The sequence below is a fragment of the Podospora pseudocomata genome, chromosome 7 (genome assembly GCF_035222375.1).
Source record: "Podospora pseudocomata strain CBS 415.72m chromosome 7, whole genome shotgun sequence".
In the NCBI taxonomy this organism is placed as follows: Eukaryota; Fungi; Ascomycota; class Sordariomycetes; order Sordariales; family Podosporaceae; genus Podospora; species Podospora pseudocomata.
Window position 1 is genome coordinate 3,429,298 of NC_085891.1, and position 21,566 is coordinate 3,450,863.

The following is a 21,566-nucleotide window of genomic DNA, read 5'->3' on the forward strand; positions in this document are numbered from 1 at the left end:
CACGGCGTTACGCGTAGACGGTTAGAGGTCGGTTACGGTTCATGGGTTCTTTAAGGGCGCCTGGTGGTTCATGTTTGCGTCATGGCTTTTTAGCTCTTCATTTTCATTTGTGGGTTTGGTGTGGCTCGCTTTCTTGTCGTCCCTTGGGGGTTGTCTTGTGGTGGCAGTATGCCATGCCACAGTTTGCATCTTTGCAAAACCTTGTGCCATCATCGTTACAGCAGCGATCAGCCATAGCTGATCATTGTTGGCCAATTTTTTGGTCAGTTCTTCACTAACTGATGATGGGCCGGTTGATCACCCAAGGCCAAGAGCAGCTTGCTATCTGTAGCAGCAGCAGCCAAAACAAAAGTATTCTAAAAAGCCTGGTTTGTTGGTTTTGTATTCATCGGGGTCGCATGTTTTTCAGTTCCTCCCGCGTCAGCGTTACTCTGCTTACTGCTTCTTGTACTCAAAGTGTAGTAGTCACTTAGTTATTCATTGCGAGAGGAGGAATAGATGGCTAGCATCTGTCCCTTCTTGTCAGCAGCTTCGCTTCGCGGAAATGCATGCTGGCGATGACAGCGCCGTGTAATTAGAGCAGATTAGATCAGCTGTCTCAACATGAGAGTAGTATGAGATGTGTTGGGATTTGTCTTGGTGTGTGGTATGCTTCCATCCAATCTGTGCTGTTCATTCAGGCTGTGGTGGGTGTGTGTTTGCTTCATGTTACTCAGCCTTGGGGGCATAGCTTGAAACACTTGTCACTCTCTTGTAGTAGAAGAGGAGGTGGGGAATGGTCAGTAGTATAATCTAATGAGCTCTATGTTTGTTCTTTCTAAGCTTTGTTTTTGGTCTCTTCACAGTGGGCAAGGCCACTGTCGAGATTGTCTTAGGTGCCTTTGGCTTTGTTTTTTTCTTTTTTTTCCTTCTCTCTTCTCTGCTTTCTTCTCTTCTCTCTTCTCTTCTCTCTTCTCTTCTACATTATGTTCATTTGTTTACCTCTTGAGTGGGTGTTGTTGTGATAGGTGTCTTGACGGTGTGGTGGTCTCTTTTCTGTTAAGAAAACATATAGATCTTTTATTCAGGTTCCTAGGAGCCCGTTCCAGATACAGTGCCGTTGGACGGTCAATAAGCAATATCTGATGCACTGTAGACGTCAAAATAAGCAGTCTGTAGTCTGTTTAGGCTTGTGAACTCACCCTGCGATGGCTGAGGGTGCCTGCTGGTTTACCTTTTATTTCTAACATCAACGGTAGAAAAGTCTGTCAACTTTATGTTGACGTCTAATTGCTCAAGAGACTTGCGTTAGGGGTAGAACAGAGCTGGGAGGCGGAGGAGGTAAGTGGGTAGGATTGGGCTTAAATGGGAAAAGTCGAGGCTAAGAGCAGGAGATGTATATGCGGGGTTGATCGTGAATTGTAGTGGTTGGTTGTAGTTTCGGGGCTGAACTGTGGGAATGGGGTGTGGTATAGTTCATAGACACATGAACAGAACAGTGTAGAGGGTTCTTGTAATAGTAGGGAGGCAACAATTATGGACACAATGTTGGTGATCAAGTCATTTCGTTTGGCATTCTAGGCTGATCGTAAAGAAAGAAGAAAACTAGGTCTGGCGTTATGCGAAGTCTAATACCCTTTGGATAATATAACGTGTTGGACTGTAGATACGTTCCTCGTAAATCTTATCTCTTTGCCTTGTGGCAGCCGTGAGCTTCTTAATCAAGTATGGCCATACTACCACCTCCAAGCAGTTGACTGTTCTGCAAAGAAGACGGTTTGAACGTCGCCACATTGAAACGTCGACGACAGTTTACAATCGGGCAGTGGCTTAGCTGCGTCTGGACTCATGCCGATCCATTAGATATGGTTCGTAGCCTGTGATCGGTTAGTGTGTGCGCCCTTATACTGAGTAGAGCTGAATCTTGACGAACCTGTCGACGATGGCGTTTGCTAACAGAACACTGGGCAGTTTGACGGGAGAAACGAGGCCGGTTCACTTAACCCCGCAAACTGTTAGTCTTGATGTTGTCCTCAGACTAACCATACCGAAGCCCATAGCTTGGTTTGTTCCCCCCAGGGAAGCGCCATATGCTCGATGACATTTTGGCAAAGACAGAATGAGAAGCCAGACCGGTATTCGAGTCATCCAAGAAGGGGACAGGCAAGCACTCCCAACGCTTTCAGAGATCAGAGGAAAATTCCAGGTCAATCTCCTGACTTCTTCGGCTTACGCAGAAGCAGGTCATTTTCTGGTAAGCCTTCGAGGATGTTCGAAAGCTTCCATGGCACGAGGCAGGAGTCCGCTGATATCAATTCGTACACTTCTAGGCTGACCATGATACTCATCATCTGGGCTGGCTTCTTCAGCCACGCCCAGTTTTAAGTTCACAAACCGCCATCATGCAAAACCATCGCTGACCGAGCATTTGCCCAACGCTTCTCCATGTGCCACTGCAACCGTATGGCAAATCAAATTCGGCCGAATCCAGCAACACTGAGACGGAGAGAGCTTAATATTGTAAAAGTGGAGAGTCTCGGCGTGAGTTTCCGGAGAGAAGATATAAAGCCCAGCCACCACTGACTTTTCCGGGTCATCCAGATACAAGGTTCTGCAGTATTCATCGTGTGTCGGCTCAAATTCTCATCCGACATGCCCCATGGCGCACCATGGCACCGTCTCCTCCCCTAACTCGTGACGCCCATGTGAAATTTCTGAGTGTCATGTTGATACTCGGTCCGACTTCGTATGCCGACTTCGTCACGCCTGAATCATGATCCTCAGGCGACTGACGAGTCTCCATCTGGAACCATGGAAGTTGCTCGCCCTTCTCCGCTGATAGACAGAGGTTTTCAACTTTCGAAGTGATGCCTATTCCCCCATCTTGAAGGTCGCAGACACGTCAAAAGCCATGCGCCGACAACCACATCAAGTCTGACGAGGAACCCTTGATTAAACTTGGGATCTCGGTTCCTGTGACATGGCTATCACGCCTCCCTTCGCGATTCTCAACCAGTATACGGCCCGAACCCACCACCTACCCAACAACTCCCAGCAGAAGACACATCCGCGGTTGGCTTTGAAGAAATCAGATACACATGATCGCCACCAACACCTTGGTGTCTTACGCATAAGCTGACCCTCTCATACCAAACGGCGATGACCGTCAAAACGCCCCCTCGCCAACCCTCAACACCACACATCCACAGCCAACGAGAAGTTGCGGGGTCAACTCCGGACCGTATAACGCTGCCGACTGGACTAGGGCGGGACGGCGCCAGATCCGCATGCCCAATACACCCCGCTTCCCGTTACCATTACTTAGCGTATTGTGCACAGTGCCTTTGGGTATACCTGCCGCCACACCGCCATATACCAAAGACAAGGGTATCATGAGTGATGGCAACGCACGTACCGAGCGACACCTCACACACCGATATGAGGTTTGTTGGCCACGAGGCTGCCGGCAACGCCCAACAAAGGAGAGAAGGGGGGTGCTTGACAACAACCAGAACAACAAGCAACTCTCGGCCGAGTAAATCCTGCCGATCCTCCGCAAGCAACTGAGAGGGGCATCCAGGTGGGGAACCAAACAATCGAGGGGGTGGATAATCATGGGAAAAGTCCCTCCTCCCTCCCCGGGCGTTCTCCTCCTCCACGCAAAGTCCGTCCCTCCCCCCTGATGGTATGTCGTGTTATCAGTGCGGATCAGTTCCAGACCCTGTTCCGCAAGCCCACCAGTATCCGCAGGCAGCCAAAGAGTCCACTGGTGTTTGTGTTTGCCCAGGTGCCTTCGCCCATTGCTCTCCCAAGACTGCCTTTCTTCTCACCCTTTGCCATTTGCCTCCACCCCCCCCCCGGCCACCTATCTCTTGCTCGGCTGGTCGAGAACCCACCCTCTGGGGCAACTCCGCATTTTGTTAAGGGCCGAGTCCCTTCTTGGCTCGGATGACCAGGTGGATCATTCTTGTTGCCATCCACCACCATCTCAATCAACTGGGGGCCAAATATTACCCGCCTGAATTGCTTCAGGGTTCTCCACCACTCCCACTGTGTGCTGCAACGATTTGAATACTGTAGGGAAAATCGATACATTATTCTCAGCTAAACAAGTGCTGTCAAAGTAGTCGATCATCTCCGGCCGGCGGGACAGGGCTTAGTGCCGTCTCTCTGAAAGTTGCGGACACAGTACAGTAGTGCCATATCCAGCATCACGGATCGACAAAGTGTGTACATACCAATAAGCCAAATAGACTTGCCATGCTGTTTGCTGGCTGGTGTCGGGACTTGACCGCTCGCTTGGGTTGCGTCTACTTTGCTTTGCCATGCTTACTGTGTACTGCTTTTACCAAGACGGCCTAGCTCTTTCCCGAGGGTCGGGTTGTGTGGTGCACAAAGTGGCCAGCAGCAAGCCCGAGCGTGATATCGTGTCATGCAGCTTTGGATGGTCGGGATAGCAAAGAAGCAACAGGGACGCCATCCCATTGCGGCCCCTATCACGACGCTATCTTCAGCTGTCTCATGTACCCCAGCATTGCCAGCCCCCGATCGTCTTTCGTCCATCAATGCTTGACAAATGGGCATTACCGCTTCTGGCGGGGCAAAACAACGGGCTTTATCACTGTGTGCAGTCCTAGCGTAACTGTACCAGTTGATGAAGTGCTCTCTTCATCGACACTCGAGTCCAACAAATGGCGGCACTGTAGAAGCGAGTGGCCTCCTATGCCAAGATGGTGTTTGTTGTCTTTCCAGCTGCATGGTGCCTTCCAAACCGATTTCTACTCTTTATCGTCTCTGGGGAGGTGAACCAGCGACGGTGATGGCCGTGATAGTAATAGAATGATGGTAATAGCGAACCGGGGAAACACTTGCTGTGTTGCTATTCAGGATGTGGAGACTGGTCGCCAAACCCGGAGTCAGGGTCTCTGGCAGCTGAAGGGACCATCCATGTTTTCATGAAACACGTCAACAGTCTTGTTGATGACATGAAGGGTGCAATCTGAGACTCTTGTAGTGTACGTCGGAATTTTTTCCGGACGAACAGGAGGACTGATAGGTAACAGGACGGGTAGTTAGCTCCTATACTATGGGCTGTGTACACTATATTGTAAGCTTTATCACGGCCAACTTCCAGACTGCGTTACATACATATATAAGTTCAGCAATAGCTTGCTGAGGTAGCTGATGAAAGCCTCTGGTTGGTGAGGAGGACAGGTTTCTTCAAGACTAAGATCTCGCGCTACCACCGCCAACACGTGCCATCGCCGATCACACCACACCTAGTTTCGACGTGCATTATTACGGAATCATTGCTTTTTTCTTTGAAGGAGCATCACGTAACAAAGCTGCTGGGGGACAAAGGGTCGATCGGAAGAATGCTCGACGCACCTGCCTGGACATGAAAAAGCCCACAACAGAGCAACGGGAATGTTGAAGGGCCCGGGCGGGACCACCAAGCTGCTATCAGAAATCCCAAAAGCGTTCAAGCAAGCGAGAGCGAGAGACCCTTGAACCAGTTGCTGATCGTGGGCTTTCCCCGCCTGCCCGCCTGGATGTGATGATTTCCGCCCACATCCCTTGTGCCCTTCTTCTGGCGACGACATAGACACGCTCCACCCTTGAACCCAGCACGGTGTGGGTAATGGCGGACCTGGGGAGGGGTGCGCACCAGCCACTCTCTCCACTGACTGGAGCGTGTGGAGACGGACGAGGCCCAAAGCGAAATGCGGAGCCAGCGGACGAACTGGAGTGATAGCCGACCGCCTGCCTGCCTGCCTTTCCACTTTCCAAAACCTCCAATCGACCGCCGTCAAGGCTCTGACCCCTCCTCGCCATATCAAATCAGATCAGAGGGGTTTTGTCCGAAAAGAGGGTGTTGCATTGTTGGTGTCCCAGCGCAGCCCGCGTGCAGGCACACGGCAACACCAATCCGGCCCATACGAATACGCGGTACTTGGTTGTTGCTCTTCGATGAGTGAGTCGCAGTGTGCTGGTCGATCGAGAACATGGTATGAGATGTTGTGTCTATGCTGTAATCATTATTTCGTTTCCGTAATCCGTGAGGGGGAAAAGGAAGGACCTTCGTCAAACCGTCGTAGACAGGTCGAAAAATCAAGAAAAGCCATGTGTCAATGTCCAAGGCCGTGCTGCAGGTGAGGAAAGTGATATTGTCACCACCATCACGTGCAGGACTGCAGCTGCGTCTGGAATCGCACGGTTTCCTCATCGGCTGGACCTTCCCTCCCGCACCTTCCCATGAACAAGTTTCAAATTTGACACCCAGTGAGACTAAATAAGGTCGCAAAACCACACTACTACAAGCAGCCGCCAGAAAGGGTGATGTGATAATGTACAATGGACTCAACCCAGCTGCATGGAAGCGTCCGAGACGGATTCTGGTGAACGGCCCCCCAAACTTGGGGCTCTGGCCTTCACGCCTCGTTGGGATGAAGCTGTCTCCTGCGAGCGCCAGCTGTACCATTCTGACGGGATTTACAGTCACCACCCTACAGCCAGTGGGAAATCAGCTAGCTTGTTTTAGCAGTATCCTTCCCGACCAATGTAGATTACACTAGACCAACATCAGTATCAATCACCACCTCGCAAAACTACGTCGATGTCAAACTGCAGCCCATCAGCGCGAGCTCCAGGAAACATCGCACACTCTGACGAGAAAAGGCTGGTCGGTTTGCCGTATGGAGTTAGCCGAGCTGCACCCGTGCCCCAAGAGCGCGCCGCAGATACCATGATGTATGTACAACAAACAGTGGGAGTGTAGGTACTTTTGCTGCTTTCCCCTCTGTCGGGCACGCTCATTCATCCAGTTCATGATGCCTGAGATCACCATGCCATCCATGCCATCCATGCTGGCCGACCACCGGAGATTCCTCTTCCTGTCCAATTGCATGCAGCATGATTTGTTGGCGACGCTCCGCACACCGTCACCACATTGGGTACAAAGGTGTGTGGGCAGGGTGGCAGGTCTCCATCCATGATGCCGGGAGGCCCAGCGCACGTCATGTGGTCCCACGGGTGCCGCGGTAAAAAAAGACATGAAAGTTCTTTTTTCCAATATCGCTCTCATCCAGAGGAGTCTCACCGCAACACCGGCAAACGCACCGCATGCAAATTGGGGGCAATAAGAGCCGCCTTTTGTCTTGCAATTGCCGCCGCCTTCGCGGCCGTGATCCTATCACCAGTGAGTTGGGCTTCCTGCAGCCACAGGGGGGGAAAGGAGCGGAGCAATAAATTGCTAAGTACCATGGCGCAATGCTGTCGACGCTGGCCATCCCGGCAGCCGGGTTCTGGAGTCGCGAATATTCGCGTGCCTGCCGCGAGAAATTTAGCGCAAATGCTTCCCAGTTCGGGCAATAATTTTCACCCCTCCAGGGAGTCGGGACGAGGACCCCACAAAGGACCCGGGCCCCAGCATGCAATCCTGCCCTCCCCCCTGTTCGGCCGGCTCTGCTTGAATATCGACAGCTGCACTGTATCGACATAAAGCGGTGATGCAAGCATGCGCGTGTGATGATCCTGGAGAGTGTCATCGGCTCTTCGAAAAACCACAAAAAGAAACGTCGAGTACACTACCCAAAAGTGCATGTAGCTGGAAAGGATCAGTCGCCCCTGACAGAAATACCCGTCTCGTCGTGAAAGCTTCCGCAAACGGAACAGCCTTTGTGGCGGCTGCTGCCATGCTTTGGTGCCAGATTTGCGAGCCCAGCCTTTTCCTGCGACATAGAAGGTCAAGCGTTCTTTGCTAGTCAGGAACGTCTGTGTATTCCCGCTTCCTAGTAGGTCGTTTTTATGTGTCGAACTGGGATGTGGGAGCCGAAGCCGTCTCTCGGCCGAGGGCATTCCATTTTTCTTTGAAAGCATGGTCCGGCCCCTTCATAGCGGCCATTTGCGGGTGGTGCTCGCCCGCACCCGCCCCCTTGGTTATTCTGTCTCCTGTTCGGAGTATTGCATAGGTATCTGTGGCAACCCTGGCGGTGGCATTTTTTTTTTTTTTTTTTTTTTGTATTTGCTTTCGTTCGTATTCGAATGCATCTCTCCCACCGCTCTTTCTATTGTGGTGTCATGTCGATTGCCATCCCGCTTACTCCCACGCAACGTCCAGCTCAGTAAGATCACAATGTGAGCCCTTCGGCCCGAGTTGCAGATGAGGAGCCACAATGAATTGGACGGAGATCGAACGAGAATAAAAACTGGCGCATGACAAATTAATCTTGTCTGCTTTCTTCAACGTTCCCACAGGCCCGAAACGTTCTTAAGCTGTTTGATATCAGAGTTGACCTGGCCAGCACGTGGCGAACCTGATAACCTACATTTAGGTAAAAAACGAATGTTTCTTACTAACGGCCTGGAGTGACCAATTTTTTCAGTCATACTTTGATCTCAATTCAATAATTTGACGGGAAGAGTCGGGTGTCCTTTCAGCCAACCATCGAGCAAAGGTCAGTCTAAAATTCCATTGCATGGTGATTCTGTCAAGCCGCCCCAGATGGCAGTCGAGGTTCCAGCCAGTTGCCACGACTACCCTCATCGTCGGAGCCGATTCTTCGTAATGTTCTGCTGAACTGAGGCTGGCAATCTGATGCAGCCGGTGGCTTGGACTCCTCGGCATCAGGCATTGGCACCGTGCCCCTCCAAGACATCACACGCGGTTTTAGTGTGATCCAAACCACCGGGTCGGTTGAGATCTGTCAACTTTGCCCTTGACAGATCATCTCACTAACTGCTTTTAGCGACAACCTCATGTAGGTTTTGGGCCATAAGCTGGCCTTTATCGTACTTGAGTATCAGTTAATTTCTTCCTTTATTTCTTGTTACTTCTTTGCTTTTCTCGCCCGCTCTTTTGCTTCCAGCTAACCACCGACCGCCAGTCCAAGACACCTGGCAACAAAAGCATCAGGTTCTGTCGCATCCAGCTTGTCTCTGTCTGGACGTGACTAAAAACCTGTGTTCTAGACCGCCTCTAGAAGCCCCTATCAGCTCTCAAACTCCCTCGCACAACCTTTGGCCCGTGATCAGGAAGCAGCTGTGTGTGACTTGTCAGTTATCCGAGTCAAGTTCTGCTCTTCCCTCTGAGCCAATATTTAGCCCAGATCGGCGCTACTGGGCAGCACAAGCATACAGCAGTGATCGCAATCGCCATTGCCGGTTTCCCTGAAACTGGCGACGGTGGAGGATGGGGTTGGTGGAGAAGAGCCATGTTTGGCCAAGCTCACCAGCTAAAAGCAAGGAGTCGTTGGCTAGTAACAAGCTATCAACAGGTGATGCTCATCACACCTTGCTTCACAACCAAGTCCTGTCGTTACGAGGTCGGACAAACCTGCCAGACACAGCGCTGTGGCTTGTAGGCAGTCACATTCATGTTTCTGTCCCCGGACGGGGTGTCTTCTGGATGTCAGCAATGCCTTCTACGATTTTCCCGGCGTGGCCGGTCAAATCCCCGATTAGTGCGCAAGCTATTTACGTTCGCGACGGCATCACACCAGGCACCCCAGCTGCCCCGGATTTTCGCTGCTCTGAAAATCAAGCTTAGCACGCTAATTTAGTTTCGCCACAACACCGCAAGTGCGAAACCTTAATTCAACTCACTCCCGCTCGCTGGTGTCCACGGAGCCACGGTTGGTTTGTCCCGCTACTCGATCAAGAAACATGGACGGCTTGAAACGCATATCGCAGGGCACTTCGGAACTTTGGCCGCGAGATGGGATGCTGTCTGTGGTTCTGATTTGGCAGAGAGGAGGACATCTGCTTACACTATGTCTCGGGAGAACTTGGTGCCAGGTTACACACCACACCGATCAGTGCTACTGCGTAGGTTCTCTCGGTTCTTGGCTCTTCTTTTCTTCCGCATTTTCTTCTCGCAGATTTCCTATGCTGGCCACGCGGTCGGAGATGGCCACCGCGACGTAACCTCCCAGACGCTTCGCCTGTAAATATAGTATTCATGCCATGCACACTGGCGGCGGCCGCTGAAACTGGGGCCTGGCAAAACAGACGAAGCACGTGGCATTCCCAAGGTCCGCCGTGTGCTTACTATGTGTGTGACTGTGTTCTTGCGCCGCACAATATTACGTTGAACCGATGATGCTTTGAAATCCCAAAAACTGCTTGTGAATATCGATCGGCGGGAAGCTCTTCTCAGAGATCAACTCATCACCTTTCGATCCATCGGGCTAGTGCGGAATTTGAATAAGTTGCGAAGATCCTCGCTTAATGGCTTTCCCGACTGATCTTTTTCCAGCCACCTCTTTGGAACCACACAGTGTTCCGCACATGGCAGCTACTGGACCCCGGAATGCAATGCACCAGCCCAGGGTTACTCTGCAAAACCGTGTTTCTTGGGGTGAGCCGCGCTCCTACCCTATTCCAGATAGTGTAGTCAGCTTCCCTAGCATGTAGCAATTCCTTCACTTCGGAACCTGGGTTTCGAGAAGATCATGGGTTTTTTCGGGCAAGACAACATAATGAAGCGTGCAAACGAGATGGTGGGTAGAAAGAGAGCAAAGGTCAATGCTGAACTCTTGATCGATGCAGAATGTAGCATGCACATATACCTGCACATACTCGGCATATTCATTCACGCAGAACCAGCCAGTCACATTACCCGTCTCTTTGCCACACCTTGCACACCACACAACCTGGACCTCTCTGCCGCCACTTCCCTCTGGACTTTTTATCCCCCATTAGCAGGAGCAAAGAGGAAAAAAAAAAAAACGGCCCATCGGCAGGATTTGCGAGCTGGTTGCCCCCAATTCTTTTTGGCAGTTGCCCTTCTTGTTCGACCCACCATTCCGTCCCAAGCGCGTCAAAAAAGCACAGACACGCTGCAACCTCTCCGAACACACAAACACTGACCACAACTTAACATCTGCATACATTTACCACTTCCTCACTGTCCGCTGAACCGCTCGGAGGAGGGCTTCTTACGTGCCGACAGCCTGCAACAATACCTCCAACCAGCTCAGCATCTCGGGCCACAGATTGGACTTGACGGTCCCTCACCAGCAAGAGGTTCGAGCCACGAGTCATTAACCTACAGCTGGGCATTGAGGGGGGAGCTCAGCAGGAGGGCACATCCTGGCAGGCAAATCCACCTGAGGTGGGCTCGCACCAGACCAGGAAGCCGGGGTTGCATGGGCGATTGGCTGGCTGCCCGCTTTTTTTAGCTGAATTATCCTGCGGCTTCGATAAGAGAAAGCGCAAACCCTGGGGGCAACCTGGACAGTCACTGGATCATCAAAGGCCGAGGGTCCCCGAAGGCGAAAACGATTACCTATTGCCCGCCTTATTTCACCGGAAATCGTAGAACAGCCGGTCGCCGTGTGTTGTCGACGGGTAACGAGAAACGGGAGGCGGCCAGAAGCCGGGAACTGACAACAACAAAATAACAACAAACCCCGGCCCGTACTGCCTTTTGACCGCACACTCCGCAGTAACCTACCTGGGTATCATCAGTCAGTCCCCTGTCCCGATCACTTGTGGGCTGGTGGGGATTCCTCGTTGCTCCAGGTCGGCTGGTGTCCCATTCTGCTGCTGCCCAGCGTTCAGCAACCGCAAGCACCCATTCGCAAGGACCCAGCATCTACACTACATACATACCAAGCATCGGCTCAATTCACGCAGTGCCTGCCTGTTGTCTGAGGTGGCCTTCCAAAGCAAGCCACTCCATAAGTGATAACTCGCCTGGACCACGCGTCAAAAAAGACAAAAGACAGCAAGCAGTACACGCCTCTGAGGACATCTCAACAGGCCTTCAAGGTCAAATAACATATTGTATTTACACCTTCACCGACTTCCAGTAATTACCAGCCATTTTGTGCAGGACGTGCCTGCCCAGGCTCAGCACATCCTCCTCCACACAGGGCTCCACTCATCTTGTCAACGATTCGAGAACGTCAACCCCTCCCTCTCATTCACTTTCGTCCACGCGCACCATCACAGTGGGTAGCCTGAACTGGGGTGACCACCCTTCATCTGTTGCAACTGGAGAATTATACCGGCCCTGCTAGGTTTGGACCATACAGCTTACCGGTACCCCATCTATCTCATTTCCCACTCACCACACCTGTATAAAATTCGCGTCCTCCCGCACTAAGCTCGATTTTCCCTCGCGCATTTCTCAAGAGGGCGGCTCCCGACTTCAGTCTGCACGTCAATCAGCATCTGGAACGTGCCTCTCTTTTCGCAGAGGCGACAGGCTTCATCACCACACAGCATCCTCCATCATCACAAGCTGTTTACATACATCAGCGACGACAAGCCGCCGTCGTCGATCAACAGAGTCAGTCCTCAGCAAAGCACAAACCTTAAAACAGACCCATCAAGCTATCCCGTACTGTCGAGAGGGAGAGCCACTTTTCTAGCCCTTTTAGCGCCTTCGCCCTGAAAAGAGAATCGTGCAGTGGCAGAGGGAGAGAGGCACTGGGCGCATTTTAGCCAAACTTTTTTTCCGCCAAGGGTGGATCTCTTGAAAGTCAGAACCATCCTTGTCTGGTGACTGGATTGATCTGCTTGGTGGACGCCTATCAACAAGCCCCCATCGAGTCAAGTACAAGGACCCTGGTTCTGCGGAGTCCCCTCAGAGCTACCAAGAGGAAGACCGTCTGGGCCCAACAAAGCTAAATAAGAGCGCCAGCATCGCCGGTCCTCGAGCTATCAGGTGCCGGGTCATCGACGATTCATCAAGGCTACAGCCCTCTACCCCTTGTCTGTCTGAACGCCTTAATACATTGTTCCCGCCGCCGCCCGCTACTTGGGACGAAAGCAGCCATCTTTCAATCCGCCAGACCTCCCGCTTTACGCCTCCACCAGCAGCTCGCTTCACGCCGATTCCACCCAGACGGGAGTATGCTTAGGGAGCTTCCACCACAGCAGGCTACATCACTCCCCCGCCCTGGCCAGGAACAGCTGCCAGGCAAACAGCATATGGAACGCACTGCCGACTATTCAGGTTTGCCATCGCCTTATCCTAGTACCGTCGGCGACGCCCAATCTGAGGCCTCTTCTGTAGATCCTGCTACGGTTGCATCGACAACATATTCTCAGCAGCCAGAAGTGAGGTCAGCAACCGCGTACCCGGCAGCAGGCACGCCAACTTCTTCAGAGTACAGCGTGTATCCTCCTCACTCGGCCCGGTCTGCCAACGGCACTTTTCCGGACACCCATCTCCAGCGTTCCTACCACCCGGCCAGCAACCACCAAGGCAGCAGTGGAGGTATGGCGCAAACACCAACCAGTCCGTTGCCTTTACAAGATGGGCGTAGCCATCACAACCCGCAGCAAGCCAGATCTGACAGCGGAGTACCTATAGATCCATCAATCGCCGCAGCAAGCCCGACGACGTATTCTCATCCGCAATATTCGCCCTACGCCGCTCCCCATCAAGACATGTCCCACCAATACGCCCACTCGGGTGTTTACCAGACAAGTCGACCAGATTGGGCCACCTATCAGTCCCCTGGCGGGGTTATGGCCGGAGGCCACCACGCTGTCTTCGCCCCATCAGCATCGGCAGCTGCTCAACCACGACCTAATCAGGTGAGTTTGGTGTGTCTTCCTTTCCAGAACACCACTTCGCGCTCGAAGAGATGCGGCGGGTATGGGACCATGGTGTGTTTTTTTTTGGGGGGGGGGAGGACGCTCCGGCATCGGACTCTGCTGGTGATCTTGTTGTCTGTGGAATCGACGTGGCTCCACTTGTAAGCAGGCAATCAGGGGTTTGGAGGGGGGTCGAGAACAACGATCGGAATGGCACAGAGGTTGAAAGATTGGGAAACGACAGTTTGCTAACGGCTGTGGCGCAGGTGTACTCATTCGTGCCAATTCCGGGCGCGCAACAACATAAACGCCCTCGGAGAAGATATGAAGAAATCGAGCGCATGTATAAGTGCGGGTGGAATGGGTGCGAAAAGGCCTATGGGACACTCAACCATCTCAATGCGCATGTCACCATGCAGGGTCATGGAAACAAGAGGACTCCTGAAGGTATGTGTGTCTTTTCATTGTGTTGCTCAATTTAGTGCCGCACCAGCGCGCGCTTGTTTTGGTTTCCCGAGTTTTGGTTCCCTTTGGCGTTGCGTCCTTGCGGGCTAGCGCTGTGTCGAACCGGCCTGTTGGTATTCAATAACAACGCCATGTCCCGACTGATAACTAACTTGTGCGCCTCGTAGAATTCAAGGAAATACGTAAAGAGTGGAAGGCGCGCAAGAAGGAGGAGGAAGCTCAAAGGAAGGCGGAAGAAGAGCGTCAACGCCAGGCTGCCGCCTCCGCCGCTGCTGCGCAAGGCACGGCGGATTCCTCCGTCGCCGACGGTGCCCAACCAGCCACCACATATTCGGGTTCGAGGGCCGTTCAGCTCCCGCCGATTGGCTACGGTCCTGCTCAGTACCCTGCCCCTCCTTCGGCGGGCATGCAGCAGCCCCTTTCCGAGTACCAGAGCGCTGCTCACGTCTACCCCAGCTACTCGCCCCCTACGTACGGTCAAACATCTCAGCCAATGTATAACCAGCGTATGTAACCCTGATCGGGCATGCTGTCGGCAATGTTGCATTCTAACACACTGCTTTGCTGAAGACAACGGCGGCCAAAACAACCACTAGAGGGAGGAGGCTTTGCGATGGAGTGGAGCAGGTTATGACGATGGCACAATGCCACCATGGAGCTGAATGCTCGAGATCCTCATGGCGTCATGTCTACACTTCGTGCCGTAGAGCCGGTCAAAAGGAAACGCCGATATGGCTTTACTTTGATTTTTGTGGAGCGTTCACACAAGCTGCCGATAATTTTCGAGGTCGGCTGACGAGGATAGGGGGGCTAGGTTGGTATCGACAGGTTTGGTCGGAGCGGAGCATTTACAAAGTCATGGCTGTCTCGGAGCATTGGGTTGAAGGTGTTTGTTGTGGTTCTTGTGTTGTTGTTTTTGGCAACCTTCCCGCGCTAATGTTATCTTACCAAAACTGTATACTTTCTGGGAGGGTTGCGAGACCTCTTTTTCATTTTTCGGTTGTGGAGGAAATACCCCGGGGATGGAGAATGCTTGGTTGGCGGATGTGTGGAGTTGTCTGTGTCTTGATTGAATTCTCGCTTATTGTTTATGTCTACATGTCTATTCTTCTCTTTCCTGCACATCAAATCAAATTGAGAGCGGGGGGTGTTTTGCGACTTTGTTTTGCAAGGCTTTGAAAGAAAGATTATAGAGATCAGGAAATAGGGAAAAGGAGGATTGGGAGGTGCGTGTTGGCAGTCGGTGAAAACGAGAGAAGGATGGGTAATGGCTTTGTGCGTTGTTGAGTGAGGAGCATGACACAATGCTCGGAACAGACGCAAGCAAAGGGTGGAGAGCAAGGAAAAGGCGTGCATAATTTGATCATGCTGGGAGGTGCCTTTGTCACTGACTACTGGCATTGCCGCCGACGATCGGCCCTGGCAACTGGAAAGCCGTTCCCTGGATTGCTCGTGGTGCGGCTTCGCCAGCAGGCAATGGAAAAGGTGCGGTTGCATATGATACGGCGACCGTCCACCTACCCAAGCATTTGTTACGTTATATAAGCACGCCGTGGTATGGGCTCTGACTTGGTATGGGAAAAAACCAGACCAGGCTCATGTCCACATACATATGAGGCGAGGAAGAGGAACATCCAACCGCCGCCCCCCTCTCAAGAAGCAGAGCGGAACTTATCTAGAAACTTGAGGATCAAAATTGTAAAACTCCAACAAACAACGGCCAAGCGCTCTACCTTCCCGTTCTCTGATCTTTGTTCCTGTGTTGTGTAACCCTTTTGGCAAGAACTTTCCATGTGCGATGCTGCTGCAGCTACCGCCCGAACCCTTTTAGTTTATTCTTCTAGAAGACGAACACGTTCCCACTGTTGAGAAGGTGCCACAAACGGCGGGATGCAGTTGTAGGACGAGAACTTCCTCGAGGCGGCAGGTGGCCGAGAGCAAAAGGGCAGGTATACAGAAGTACCGGTACTTGCGAGGTACAAGACCTTCCTTACCTGCCCTCTCTTTGTATCTGTGGACGAACTTTGACGCCATGGCCGGGGTGACCCCTAGCGATTAAGTTGTGTTGTAACGTGGGGATGTTTAGTCTCGGTGGCGGACTGCCCAGCCATGCATCGTCAACGGTTTTTGTTGAGTTGTGGTTTTTTTCTTCCTCAGGGGTAATAACGTTGGGTGTGCTGCCGACGTTTTAAATTATTACGGAGAATACAGGTTAGTTAACTGAGTGGAAAATGTATATATACATTGCAGTCATTTTGACTGTTCTTCTTCTGGAAGAAGGGGGGGAATGGTTGTCAAAACTGAGTGAACTGCGACAGGGGGTTGCTGTTGGGATGACGCAGTTGCTTAGCTAGCGTTGTGTAACCACACTTTTCTTTTCTTCTTTTTCTTCTTTGGCATTGGGGGGTTTAATCGGGCCGGTTCGGGAGGTTGTCTTTCGGGAGCGGGCCGGGAAGGGGAGGGATGGATGGTGGAATAATTTAACGAAAACTAAAAGTTTGTTGCTCGACGGTTTTCTCTTCGCCAGGTTGGTGTACAGCAGCAAAGCCTCTGGGCTACATGAACGTTGCCGAGGACGAGAAGAAGATGCGAGGCAGATGACTTGCTTTTTGGGTGACACCTGTCATACTTTGGTTGCTTGAGAAGAAACCGGCTGGGATGGAAGGGGGGAGGGGGGGTGGGGCGGAGGGAGATACCGGAAGAGAAAGAAGGAGGGGACTGGGAGCTATACTCACTTGCTATGCAAAGGTTGAAATAGGCAGCTTTTTGCTCTTCCCGAGTGCCAGCCTGCCGGGAATGATCTGACGAGAAAAGCGAATGCTACTGTACGCGCAGGAAGCAGCACACATGCTTGCTGCACATATCCCACCCGGCACATGACGACGGGATGGGGTGACAGTGCAAGAAACATGGAAGCAAGACGGACATGGATTGTCGGAATCTGCCAGCCAAGGACCGGGACCGGGACCGGGAAAAGGACCGACATGTTGGAACCCAATTGACTGGAGCCGAGGGAGAGCAGCCGGGGCGGGTTGCAGATACGGATAATCACAAAAAGGGGACCCGATGACTCTCGTTTAAATCAACTACATGCTGCAGTCAGTGGGCTCGGTGTGACGGTTGCTACCTTGCTGTCCTGTAAAATGCTCGAGGGCAGTGCCTACCTAACCTCCATGTGCCCTGCAGCATGCCAAGTGCTGTGGCCCGTTGGGAAAGCAGTGGGTGATACTGTATGGATGGATGATGATATGCATTGTGCAGGTACGTACGACCTGACATTGATACAACGGGCCAGATAACCAGACCACAGGGCTCGTTGATAGATAACTGTGCCGGGGATACAGGACAAGGAGTTTTCTCAACCGTACAGCAGGGGGGAAAATACGAGCAGTTGGGCAACGTTTGACCTGGCTCTTCTCGTCTCTCTCTTACTCTGTTGATAGGGAGTAGGTAATGTAATGTACTGTACCTACCTTAACCTACCACCACCAAGACTTGGTTGCATATGCACTCCATCGGTTCAGTCTCTTTACCTTAGCATTCCTTCGCTCCATTCTGGTGCCATCCATGCCCCATACCTGCCACGTTTTGTGATGGTTGCGTCGCACAGGGCTAAAAAGCCTAGTGAGAAAAAGGAAAAAAGACTTGTTTAGCTCCCTTTCCGTTACCATCTGGCCATCCCAGCCCGTCCCGCACACTACCGCAGGGTCCGTCATACCGGCGCACTGGAACCGGGACGGGACGACATGTTTTAGAGGGAAGCTGAGGTGAAGAGCCCGTCACCCAAGTTTGGCACTAAAAGGCCGCGGCTCCGTACGGGCTGCACTGTGCGCGCTTGTTTGCTTAGCCTCGTCCGCCCCCCTCCCCCCAAAGCCCGGGCGAGCGGGCCTGTCCCTGGTTGACTTTTTGACGATCGCCCCGTGCGCTCCCCCGGATCAACGGTCAGCGGGTAATCATCCCGTCCCGTGCCGCCGCCGCGGCTCCGCCCCATTTCCCCCGCACCCACCTCCACTTTGCAGACGGAGGTGGCTTGCTTTTGCACACGCGATGCCCGGGTCTAGGAATAATAAGAGCAATTACGTGCACGGGTTCTAAAAAGAGGAAGTCAAATGCGCCAAGTAAAAGACGAGTCTAGCGCAGCCAATTCATGCAGCTTGTCTTCAGTTTGGCCATTCCACCACCATGTACACAACTCAGCTAGAGTCACTATCTATTCGCAGAGACAAAAACAAGCCGGAAAACTATTTGCAGCTCTACCTTGAAATTTTGACAGCCTTTCGGTTTGCGGATGACAGCCAGTGATCAGCTTGAACGTGCAGCAATCTGTAGCGGTGTGTGTGTGTGTGTGTGTGTGCATGTGTGTGTGTGGAGACTGCCCAGTCATTTTTCGGTTGGCAGATTTCAGGAAAGGTTGAGGCACCAGCAGCTCACTTTAAAACCTTATATTCACACCATTTCAAGACCCTCCCTCGCTCACCCACAAAATAAAAAGGGAATAACTTTTTTTTTCGCAACGAAGGTATCAGATACCCCTTCTCTGCAAGGCATTGCCCTGTTTTGGCTGCCAGGAACGACACACCTTATTTCCAAATCCTCGGCTATCAACGCATATCAAGTCAACACCCTCTGACATCATGGAACAAATCACACAACCAAGCACACGGGATCAAAATGCCGGCCATGGACTCGAGCAGGATATCACTGTACGGCCAAATGAAAATGATGAATGGCACGAGAGCATCAGGGACGCATTACGGATACTAGACCTACCAGACAACTTCACCGTTGGGCTGGACTTGATGACCATGACTACCACCACCAGCTTCCTAGGGTTTCAGAAATTCCCGCCAGGGCGTCATTTTCTTTGGGTGCAACAACCAGGTGCTCCCTTCCGGTCAGGGTACTGGTTCGTGTCAAAAAATTGGCGAGGAGATTTTTGGATCATAAAGTGGGACAAGTTCAACGAGGTGCTGGCCGAACCGACTCCTGAGGAGAAGAAGGATGCTGTTGACAGAGCGGATTTTGAGAAACTCGTACCATACACCCTTGATGGGCTGACCAACAACAAGGGCCGGTCCGGTGGTGAACCGGTAGTTGCTGATTACTCGTTTACACTCACTGACTCTTCGCAGCCGGTTTGGTCACGAGATTCTGCGTCCCTCTGGGCCATGCTGACGGATGATATTACTACCGACACCATTCCTCGAAACAAATTGGAGCCACGTAACAACGAATTTCTTGTCGATTCGACTACTGATCGCAGGCCAGACCTGCCGCTGGAAAGTAGTTCAGCAATGCAAGCAAAATATGATGGCCAGTTTCACTTTATCCCGTTCTCCCACATACCGAGGGAAGCTGGGTCCGGAAGATTAATTGGCAGACTACACGACGAAGTAATGGACGAGATACTCTCCGAGATACAATTCTCCTTTCTGACCGGAACTTTGCTCAGCAACCTGGCCTGCCTTGAACACTGGTGGGACTTGGTGTTGAGAGTGGTGTTGAAATCCTGGGATTTGGTTTGGGCACGACCCAAGTTTGTGGGAGACATGATTACGATTCTGCATGCCCAGTTGTACTTCACAGAGGTGTGTCTTGAGGGGGACAACACGCCTGTGTTGGGTGGGGCCAAGGGGAAGTCCAAGACTGAGGCTGGTCCGAATCCGGATAGGGTGTTGTATCAGGTCAAGAGGGGAAGCAGGGAACGGTTGAAGAAGGCGCTGGAGAGCTTTAGGCAGGACATGAAGACTCGTGTTCAGGGGCAGGACACGATAATTCGTATTCCAGGGCAGAGTGAGAAGATTGCGGAGGCCAGAGAGAGGTTTGAAGAGTTGGAATGCTTCTTGTTTGGTTTGGGCTGGGACCTTGGGGGAAAGGGTTCTGGTGCCAACAGAGAGGACAGCAGCAGTAGCGAAGATGAGGATGCAAAGGAGGACGAGAACTGGAATAGCGAAGATGATGATCAGCCGGTTATGGTTGAATTGGACGAGAAGGGAAGAGAAGTCGGGCTGGTCAGCTTTAACGACTAGCTGTGTTGGCGCTTTGCTGTGGTGTTGGAACGCGGGACAATTGAAGGCCCAGCTCTTTGGTGGTTATCTTCTCGGGGGGGTTTGGATTGGTCTTTGGGTGCATGGTGCAGAAAAATGATTCCTGAAAGCTGTTGGTAAAGTTGGGCTGGTGCTTTGAGTCCTGTCATAACCAAGCTTGCGTATTTGGCAAGCTTATTGTGGCTGACAGGTGCCCCTGAATCACTGTTTATTTGCCAAGCCAGGGGTGGGCGAACGGCCTAGTGGGGCTTCCCCGGATTCCCCAACTGTGGCTGCTTATCTCATCGCCCCGCCTCCCACCTTGAAGCTACCCGCTTTCATTCATCATTCGTCACCAACCTCACTCATTCACCAACTCACCCTGCTCATAATCCCCAACACCAAAACACCCTGCTCTCATTAGTCCAAGGAAAGCTTAACACCGAAATCATGTCCCGCAAAGGCGTCGGCCTCGCCGCCTTTGATCGCTCCCGCCTCACCTCGGCCTCGTACGCAAACCACGGCACCGCCCTCCGCACCACCAACGCCCAAGCCCTCGAAACTCAGCTCTCCGTCTTTCGCTCCCTCCTCCAGCAGTTTGCACAGCAACACGGCAAAGAAATCCGCTCCAACCCCTCTTTCCGCGCCCAGTTTGCCCGGATGTGCACCGCCATCGGGGTGGACTTTCTGGCCGCCTCGGCCAGCCACGAAGGCAGCGGGGGAAAGGGAGGGGAGAGCTCCATCTGGGGCCAGCTGCTAGGGAGGACGGTGAACGACTTTTACTTTGAGCTCGCGGTGAAAGTGGTGGAGGTTTGCTCTGACAGGAGGGGGGAGAACGGGGGGTTGATTGAGGTGAGGAAGGTGAGGGAGCTGCTGCAGGTGAGGCAGGAGAAGCAGATGGGCGGTCCGGGGCAGAAGGAAGGGGGGGGGTTGACGGAGGATGATGTACTGCGGGCGGTAGGGACGCTCAAGCCGTTGGGTTCGGCGTACTCGATTGTGAGGGTGGGGTCGAAGCCGTATATTCGGTCGGTGCCGAAGGAGCTGAATACGGATCAGAGTGCTGTGTTGGAGGCGGTGCAGGTGCTGGGGTATGTGTCGGTTTCGATGTTGATGGTGAATTTGAAGTGGGCGAGGGCGAGGGCCAAAACGGCGGTGGAGGATTTGGTCGGGGAGGGGATGCTGTGGGTTGATAAGCAGGCTGGGGGTGAGTGGGATTACTGGAGTCCTGGATTTATGCTGGAGGGGCAGGACGGTGGTGGGTTTGAGGGGTGAGGGAGTGGTGATGATGGCTGTTGACGAGCTGAACCGATGTGGATGAGAAAATTTCCACCCTACCGGCTCGGCGTTGTCAAAATCATGCTGTCTTGTTGCCCTCAAGATAAACTGCAGGCATCATTGTCTGGAGACGCCTCTGGATTCGCCCCATCTCGCCATACACAAGACTCAGACACAGGCGCTTTCAACCCCGACCAGACCAGGCCTCATCATTTGGGTCCAAAAGCAACCTACCTCACAGGCTTTCGAGGTCTAGATTACTGCGGTTTG

The 21,566-nt window shown here is 52.5% G+C and overlaps 3 protein-coding genes across 3 annotated transcripts; all 3 read left to right on the forward strand.

Annotated features, from left to right (window-relative positions):
* Positions 1 to 10,177: 10,177 nt before the first annotated feature.
* QC762_711370 (uncharacterized protein) lies at positions 10,178 to 15,734 on the forward strand. Its single transcript, XM_062893988.1, has 4 exons — positions 10,178 to 13,530; positions 13,797 to 13,977; positions 14,163 to 14,501; positions 14,566 to 15,734. Exons 1-4 carry the CDS (start codon positions 12,841 to 12,843, stop codon positions 14,589 to 14,591), a joined length of 1,236 nt encoding a protein of 411 aa, XP_062739844.1. The 5' UTR covers positions 10,178 to 12,840; the 3' UTR covers positions 14,592 to 15,734.
* A 2,895-nt stretch (positions 15,735 to 18,629) lies between these two features.
* Positions 18,630 to 20,024, forward strand: QC762_711380 (uncharacterized protein; the record flags this gene model as incomplete). The annotated part of the gene is made up of 1 exon (XM_062893989.1): positions 18,630 to 20,024. The coding sequence occupies one exon, from the start codon at positions 18,630 to 18,632 to the stop codon at positions 20,022 to 20,024; it is 1,395 nt and encodes a 464-aa protein (XP_062739845.1).
* Positions 20,025 to 20,471: 447 nt separating this feature from the next.
* On the forward strand, positions 20,472 to 21,293 carry dot2 (ESCRT II complex subunit Dot2; the record flags this gene model as incomplete). The annotated part of the gene is made up of 1 exon (XM_062893990.1): positions 20,472 to 21,293. One exon carries the CDS (start codon positions 20,472 to 20,474, stop codon positions 21,291 to 21,293), a length of 822 nt encoding a protein of 273 aa, XP_062739846.1.
* Positions 21,294 to 21,566: the final 273 nt, after the last annotated feature.